Source organism: Hydra vulgaris, chromosome 13, assembly GCF_038396675.1.
Source record: "Hydra vulgaris chromosome 13, alternate assembly HydraT2T_AEP".
NCBI lineage: Eukaryota > Metazoa > Cnidaria > Hydrozoa > Anthoathecata > Hydridae > Hydra > Hydra vulgaris.
In genome coordinates, this window is record NC_088932.1 from 975,001 (window position 1) to 984,494 (window position 9,494).

Below are 9,494 nucleotides of genomic sequence, written 5' to 3' on the forward strand. Positions count from 1 at the left end.
TTAAAAATATTGATTTAAGAATAACGACACGAATTAAGGGGTGTTATGCTTATAAAAAATTTTGGTAACACAGGTTACATAGTAAATGATTCAGATGAATTCCAGCATAATGAAAAAATTACTCTGAAATACACTAACAATATTGATGATTACACTTAAAATGTTTTCACTGAATTAAATCAATTGTAAGGAAGTAACACAGAAGTAGTTAATACTGCCTCTGAAGTTTATGAAATGCTCACAATTATTCGAAACTTAACATTTGATTTTGATGAAACTTCAAATTTTAAATCTGCATGAAATGCTGTTAAATGTTATGGAATATTTATATCAAGCTTAAAAAAGAGAAATAGGCTTTCCAATAAGAACAGACAACGCACATCAATATGTCACCAGATATCAATAAAAATCATTTAATATGCCTATTGTTAAATAAAAACATCTTTGCACCGAATAGGTAAGAAAAATGATTTATTAAGTTCAGCACCAAATATCATAAATAATTACATTGCTTCTCAAGCACCACTATAAGAATATAATTTTACAGACGAATCACTACTTTGCAGTACTTTCAACTGAAAATGCCGAAGATTTCTAAAATAATCAAATATTATCAGAAAATGTTATACATCCTTTCTTAAACTTTTTTAAAAACGTTTCCTATCATAACATGGGCTGTAAAATCCAATATTGGGACAAAAATTATTTATGAAGGCACTAGGTTTATGACCATTTGTTCAAGTTATTTTTAGGTGTGTGCAGCGACGAACGAGATGTATTTTTTCTTTGAACAAAATACTTACAATTTTGAGAATAATAAACGACATTACCGACCAAATGAAGCAGTAAATATAGTCAAAATATTGTTATTATTACATGTGCCTTGTAAGCTTTATGACTCTTGTTCAATATAGCTCAAAAGGAGGTAAGTAATTTCGTTAACCGTAGAGTTTTTTCCATTGCACGAAAAAACGTAAGTTTTTTTGGAAACCGTTGAGTTTATACATCAAGTAAACAAAATTGACAAGAGGTTAAAGTAAGTAATAGTATAGATCTATATCTAGTTCATTTTAAAGAAATTAAAGCCTGAACAGTTTTGAAAAAATCACTTATGATAGTGGAATTCTTTAAGATTATTTATTCTGTATAGGTTAATTTGGTACAAGTTGGAGTCAAGATTAATGATTTTTGAAATAAATGCGTCACAATACAATTATTAGTAGGGAATTAAAATACCTCAACTCGACGATTATTATACAGCGCAGCGAAATCATTCAATTATAAATAAAAATATTTAAGTTTGAAAATAAAAAATTGACTACAAATTAAGACTAAAAGTAAATTTTTACTTTGATGATTGTGAGCAGGATGGGAATTTCCTAAATATTAACTTTTTGACGGAATTGTGGTGTGTTTCTATATCCTCATAAATATAAAAAAATTTCCTTTAGTTTTGAAATGTTTTTAATGTGTTTATTTTAAATACAAAATTTTATTAAAGCCTTTTTTTTCCATTGAATATTTTAACCGTCATCATAGTAATTTCAAAACTGATGTTAAAACTATTTCTAATCATTAGTTTCAAGAGAAAAAAACCAATCTTGTTTCATTGTTAATCCACGAAGAGGCGCTGCATTTTATTTAAAAATATGATTTTAAGATAACGACACGATTTGAGTAATGTTATGCATATGAAAAATTTTGTTAACACAAGTTACATAGTAAATGATTCAGATGAAAAATTATTCTGGAATACACTAACAATATTGCTGACTGCACTTAAAATGTTTTCACTTAATTGAATCAATTGAAAGGAAGTAACACAGAAGTAGTTAATACTGCCTCAGAAGTTTATGAAATGCTCAGAATTATTCGAAACTTAACATTTAATTTTGATGAAACTTCAGTAATTTTAAATTTGCATGGAATGCCGTTGAATATTATGGAATATTTATATCAAGCTTAAAAAAAAGAAAGTTTTTATCATCAAATGGGCTATAAAATCCAATATTTGGACAAAAGTTAATTATGAAGGCACTAGGTTGATAACCATTTGTTCTTGTTATTTTACCGAGGACAGCAACAAGAACGAGATATTAATTTGTTCTTTTGAACAAAATACACTACCAACAGAATGTAAAAACTTATCGTTATTAGTCATATTATTGTTATTACTACATGTGCCTTGAGAGCTTTGTGACTCTTGTTCAATATAGCTCAAAAGGAGCTCAATAATTTCGTTAACCGTAGAGTTTTTTCCATTGCATGAAAGTAGGTATGTTATTTCGGAAACCGTTGAGTTTATACATAAAAGTAAACAAAATCGAAATACTTAATAAAATTTTAAAATCTTTTCAAAATTTTATTAATTAGTTTATTGTAATCTTTTTTGAAAATGTACTTTTAAATTTAAAGCTTCGTGTTAAAGATGTTAATATTAAAAATATAAGTTACTATAATTCTTATATGGGGTCTACCTTTAAAAGATATTTATGGGTAGATTCATGTTTTCACATGCTTTTAATAATTGGGATAAAAGCCATTGCAACATTTTGTTATAAATAAAATATATCTATAGTATTGTTAAAACCTTTGCTCTTTAAAAAAAATGTTTCTGGCTTTTCAATAAGTGTATTATAATTTCTCTTGCATGAATGAATTGTGGTTAAGGATATAATTGTGTTATTATACACCGGTGGCCAAAAATTAAAGACCACTCATTTTTTAGTTGGTTTCCTAATCTTTAAATTAAAATTAAGAAGATTCTAATTGACATATTAAATTTTTTTTTAACATCTTGTTAATTAAAACATACGGATTAAAGTAGTATAATTGTTTTAATCTAATTCTAATTAAATAGCGTTTAACTTATTAAAAAACTGATGAGTACTTATAAATCTTCTTTAAATAAATTGGACAAAATTTAACGACCACTTTCAAATTTTTAATTTGCACTTATTAAAAATAATAATCCATTATTTTTTTTAACTTTTTTTTAATTGCTTATTACGTTGGCTATAAAATAAAATGTCGAAACCTGAGTTTCGATATCAAATAAACATTTATTTTTTGAATTGCAATAAGGATATAAAAATATTGCAAAAATGCGTGCAAAGATTGAAGAAAAAGACAGATACGCGGCTCTTGTATTAAAAGAAGAAGGCTATAGCATCAGAGAAATAGCAGAAAAGCTCGGAAGGTCTCACTCTTGCATTATTAACATAGTTCAACGATACAAAGAGACCCGGCCAATTAATGATCGTCATAAGACTGGACGCAATAAAATTTTAAATGACCGTGATGTTCGATCGTTATTGAGATTAATGAAAGAAAACAGACAAGCATCATCTACAGACTTGTCTACAAAATGGACACTGTCAAATGGTCTGAAAGCAAACCCTAGAACTGTTCGAAGGGTCCTCCACAATTTAAATTATTTATAACGTGCTGCTGCAAAAAAACCACGCTTAAATAAAAACAAAAATATGCCAGGAAAGAGTGGTGCAAACTACATAAAATTGGTCAACTGATCAGTGGAGCTGTGTGGTCTTTAGTGATGAAATGAACGTTGAGGTAGACAACAGAAAAGGTCGCGTAATGTTGCGTAGACTTCCAAGCGAACGGTTCGATGAATCATGCATTTTGAAACGAACAAAACAAGGCAGTGGTTCAATAGGCATTTGGGCCTGTATGAGTGGCTGTGGAGTTGGTGTTTTTCATTTATTCGATGGTAGACTCAACAAAGAAAGGTAAATCGAAATTTTGGAAAACTCGCTTATTCCTAGCATTGATTTATGGCAGTTGCAAGATGGATTTATTTTCCAGCAAGATAATGCGCCGTGTCATAAAGCGCATGTTGTTAGCGATTGGTTCAATTCTAATAAAATTCAAGTGCTTCCATGGCCTGCCAATAGTCCAGACTTGAATCCAATAGAGAATTTATGGTCGTGGCTTGATCACAAGCTTGGTAAAGAACAACTTTACAATTTGGAAGATTTGAAATCTATCTCTCATCATTAGAAAAATGTGCCTGATGAAGTAATCAAAACTTTAATGATTCAATGCCAGAACGAGTACAAGAGTGCTTGAAAACAAATGGAGGAACAACACATTTCAAAAATTATTTTTTTATTGCTTTTTGAATTATTTTTGAAACTGGTCTTAAAATTTTGTCCAATTTTTTTTCCCATTTATATTTTTTACTAGTCAGTTTTTTAATTTTTTAACATTACTTTGTAAAAAAATTATAAATTCTTTTATAATAAATATAAAATACAATAAAAATTCTCTCTAAAAATGTTTTTCTTTTTTTGATACTATTTTCCAAAATAAAATTATACTAAGGTTAAAAATAAATTTTGGAAAAAAAATGAGTGGTCTTTAATTTTTGGCCACCTCTGTATGCTTGTTTTTCTATATTTAATATAGCATTAATCATTTTCATACATTTTTATTTAATTTTAATTGTTTATAATTTATTAAGATTTAGATTATTAGAAAATTTATGTTTACGGAGTTGTTTTAATTATAATCGAGTTGTTGTACCAAGGAAATTGTAGAGTTTTATTTATAAAATGTACTATATATGTTACAAAGAAAATTTTGGATTTCATATGTTTTCACTAATTAATAGTTTAATATATGTATTTACTTTTGTTCATAACGCATTTATAAGTTTTATTATGCGTTTTGTTCAATGTTTTCTCCCAATACATGAATTATGCCGCTATGCGCGACTCCAAGGATATATGTATGAATGTGTATATATATATATATATATATATATATATATATATATATATATATATATATATATATATATATATATATTAGAAACACTTTACTGTTTCTAAGAAAAAAGGATATTTATTTGATTCTAAATTTTTTTTATTAGAAACAAAATAGATATTAACTTTTTTTTTAAGTCCTTGCTTATATGGTTGCAGGTTTTTCTTAACTTTAATTAAATAAACTTAAGAAAAAGTAATACAGGTGTATTACTTTTGAAAATGGCAAATCAATTTTATTTTGCATTTATTTGGTTTCTTTTTTTTAATTTTTTTAATAAAATTTTTTTAGTTATTTATTACGTTTTTTTATTTTATTGTTAACTTTAGAGTAGTAAAACAAAGAAATATTAGTGCTGCTTTGATAAATACGTTTAACGATTACGATGATATTGAAATGGATGATAGGCTAGATGAAGTTATGTATTTACAAGGCGATGTAAGTGCTATAAGGCGTGTTAAAAATAATTGTAAACGAAAAGAAAGAAATAGACTTGGGCGAGATGAAATTAATCATTTACAAAATAAAAGAAATAGGCTTATCAAGATAAAGTTAATCGTGGCCAAAATGAAAGAAATAGGCTTGATCGAGATAATGATAATCGTCGCTAAAATAAAAGAAATAGGCTAAATCGAGATGAAGTTAATCATCGCCAAAATGTAAGAAGATCTGTTGGACAAGGACGAATCTATAGCAAGAAGTAATGCTATTCCAGATTATAATTATTTAGGAAAAATGAATCAAATTTGTCAGCACTGTGGTGCTAAGAAATTTCCAGATAAACACATTTTCTATGTTGTCATAATGGTAAGGTAGCTTTTACCTCCACTTTCACCATTTACACAAGTTTTACAGGATTTATTTACAGGGAATTATGTAGATCGTAATGCTAATGTTAATTCTTTAAAGCATATTCGAAATTATAATGCCTGTCTTTCTTTCGCTTCTTTTAAAGCAACTGTAGTTCAACCAATAAATCATGGGCCGCCATGCTTGAAAGTATGTGTCCAGATTTATCATCGTGTAGGTAATCTTAGGCCAGATCAAGATATTCCACCAATACATTCTCAACTATGTATACATGATCCACTTGCAGCAGTAAATTTTAGAATGCAACAACGTGGTAATAAACTTTGTTTTCTTGATTTAATGTTTCAATTGCAAACTATAATTACTGAACAAAGTGTATTTGCTCTTGCATTTAAAAATATGGCTGAAGTAGAAGATGAAGAAATTCGTCAAGCGGCTATAGAAGGTCGCCAAGCTTCTGTTGTAAAAATGTCTTCACTTGAAGGGGGTGATAGGCGTCGCAATAACCTACCTTCACACGATGAAGTTGCAGTTGTATTTGTTGGCAAAGATGGTGCTCACCCAACTTCCAGGGAAGTTGTTATTTACCCAAGAAAGAGTTGTATTTTACCCAAGAGGTCATCCTTTTAAAATTGCATCAAGTATGTCAGCCAACTTAGATCCTATGATTTACCCTCTCTTTTTCCCAAGAGGTGATGCTGGTTGGCATAATCAGTTAGTGCATAACCCGTGGCGTGCCACACTGGTTAGAAATCATGTTACATTATCTCAGTTCTACAATTGCAGACTTTCTGTTCGGCAATTTTTCTGTTCATTATTTTATGGCAAGAAACTATTTCAGCAATATGCAGTAGATGCATATGTAAAAATTGAAGTCCAGCGTCTTGCTTTTATCCGAAATAATAAAAAAAAACTGAGAAGCAAGCAAAAAGATGCCTTACATGAACATATTGACAACATTGCAAACGAACGTAACGTTACACCAGGGCGTGTAGTTATTTTGCCATCATCTTATGTAGAAGTCCTAGAGCTTTAAAAGAAAATTTTGAAGATGCTATGGCAATTATTAAAAAGTATGGTAAACCAGATCTTTTTATTACTTTTACTTGCAACCCAAAATGGCGTGAAATAACAGAAAATTTATATCCAGGTCAGACTACAAATGATAGAACTCAAGTTAAATAACCTTCTCAATGATATATTCAAACATGGTGTATTAGGCAAAGTTGAAGCGCATGTTCAGGTTATTGAGTTTCAAAAGCGTGGTTTGCCGCATGCCCACATTTTACTTCATTTAAACAACGATGATAAAATTGATACAGCACAGGATATCAATAATCTAATATGTGCAGAAACTCCAGATCCGGTTGTTAATCGTGAACTTTATGATATTATTAAAACTTGCATGATTCAAGGCCCATGTGAGATACTGAATCCTAATTCTCCCTGCATAAAAGATGGAGTGTGCAGCAAAAATTACCCTAAAGAATTTAATGCCAACACAGTAGGTGCCGTTCACAATGGTTATCCATAATATAGATGTCGTGATGATGGGTTGGTTATCAATATTAAAGGCAACAATGTAGATAACCACTGGGTTGTACCTTAGAATTCTTGGTTATCTTAAAAATATCAAGCCCATATTAATGTTGAAGCTTGCATGTCTGTAGCCGTTCACAATGGTTATCCACAATATAGATGTCGTGATGATGGGTTGGTTATCAATATTAAAGGCAACAATGTAGATAACCGTTGGGTTGTACCTTACAATTCTTGGTTATCTTAGAAATATCAAGCCCACTTTAATGTTGAAGCTTACATGTCTGTAAAGGCTGTTAAATATTAGTACAAATACATATACAAAGGGCATGATTGTGCAAATGTTTTGAGAAAATGAACAGGTTAATCACAATGAAGTAAATACTTTTTAGATTGTCGTTATGTTAGTGCACCTGAGGCACTGTGGCGAATATTTGAGTATCCTATAAGTCATGTCACACACTATTATACGTCTTAAGGTTCATCTTCCTGAGAATAAGATTGTGTATTTTATTGAAGGAGAAGAACAAGTGGTTTTAAATAGTGCTGCCTAACGCGATACACACCTTACTGCAAAGTTTAAATTAAATTCTGAAAATGAAGGAGCGCATTGCTATTCATATGTAGACATTCCGTAACACTTTGTATTTAATGATAAACATTGTAAATGGAAGGTTAGACAAAGAGGTGGAAATAAGGTGATAGTATGAATATATAAAGTTAGTCTAACAGGAAAATTATTTTTTCTTAGATTGTTACTTTTGCAGGCAAAAGGAGCAACATCTTGGGCGGATTTGCGTACTGTTAATGAAATAGTTCTTTAAATTTTTTCAAGTTTTTTTTCAAGTCAAAGAATTCAAGTTTTTAAATTAATTTTTCAGACATCAACTTTTAGACATTTTTCAGATTTAGCAAAATCCTACAAATTACCTACTAATTGTATAGTTAATAGTTTGATTGTTTTCAATAAAATAAATCAAGTAATTTTATCTTTATCCATTCGCTAATACTTATGTTTTTGGTGATTTTAAAGTTGATGTTGCTATTGGTGAAGTTAATGCTGATGACGCTATTGGTGATGTTAATGATTATACTGAATGACTCGCCTCTAGTACCAGTGACTTTGGTGACATGAGGTATCAAGGTTTTCAACTCAAACTTTTTTTACAATTCACCCTATCAAGTGTTTAACTAAATCTTGTTTTATACCTTTTAGATAATGGTATCTACTGCTCCTTTTTTTGAAAACTCTAGATGGTCTGACTTTTTTAACTGCTCTATTCTCTTGCTGTTTTTATAAAAAATGGCTTCTCATTTTTAATCTGAAGTCTGCAAACAAGTGAAGTTTATCTTTTTGAACTATTGCTAATTTGTTAACAGTAATATGAGAAAAGGTTACATTGTGTAATAGTTCAATGAAGTTTGACAAGCGGCCACTGAGAAACATTAAGCTTCAATAAAATCTGACATGCTGATGCTCAACATAAGTTCAATATATCTGTTTTATCTAGAAAAGTATTGATATTATTGAATCTTTCCTTTCTAGTCAGTATTAAATTTGTCTCTGATGGACAATATTTTAGTTTTTTTTATTCAATTTTAGAGTTAAATAAACAATTCTTTTGGGCATCTTTCTCTTATGTTTGTATTTCAAGCCATTTAAAAAAAATAAATTTTGAAAAATAAATTTTGTTTTAAGTGCTCAAGACAAATTTTTAAATTTGAATTTGTGCATACAAATAAATTAAATAACACAAGCATACAAGTAAACACAATTCTATACATAAAGTATAGCATATATGGTTGTGTGTAGTTTACATAATGTTAAGTTCTTATGTAAATTACATAGTGTAAAGTTGTTATAAATTTGTTATAACTTCTTCATAACATTTTATTTTCCAATTGAGTTTAAATAAAAATTTATTTCAAACTAATGAAACTTATTTTTTATTACTTACTTTTGTTATTTAATTTATACTATACTAGTTTGTAGCATTAATAAATGTAAAAATTTTACCTGAACAAATAGGTCAGGATATTGTATGAAGGCTTTATAAATTCCAGCAATTTTAATAATAATAGTAACTGAAAAGTTTTTATTTAAGTTGCCAGGTCCCAATACAAAATTTATCAGAATTGGATCCTCAAGAGATTTGGCATTCAATAATGGGTAACCCACATGTTCATTCGTTGTCATTGTATAACTCTCTTCCGCATCATTGTCATAAAAGTATTTATAAGTTAATGCACTATTTTCATTATCTTTCCAATCTTGGCAAATAAGTTTGAACTTTGTAATTAAAGCGTATCCTTGTTGTGGGCTAAAATAAAAGTAAAAAAAGTAAATCCTTTAACTA

General features: G+C 29.0%; 2 protein-coding genes across 2 annotated transcripts; both read left to right on the forward strand.

The window, feature by feature from the left end:
- The first annotated feature begins 3,104 nt into the window (after positions 1 to 3,104).
- On the forward strand, positions 3,105 to 3,443 carry LOC136089519 (uncharacterized). The gene has a single exon (XM_065815569.1). It carries the CDS (start codon positions 3,105 to 3,107, stop codon positions 3,441 to 3,443), a length of 339 nt encoding a protein of 112 aa, XP_065671641.1.
- Positions 3,444 to 6,654: 3,211 nt separating this feature from the next.
- On the forward strand, positions 6,655 to 7,384 carry LOC136089520 (uncharacterized). The gene is made up of 3 exons (XM_065815570.1): positions 6,655 to 6,748; positions 6,819 to 7,121; positions 7,236 to 7,384. Exons 1-3 carry the CDS (start codon positions 6,655 to 6,657, stop codon positions 7,382 to 7,384), a joined length of 546 nt encoding a protein of 181 aa, XP_065671642.1.
- Positions 7,385 to 9,494: the final 2,110 nt, after the last annotated feature.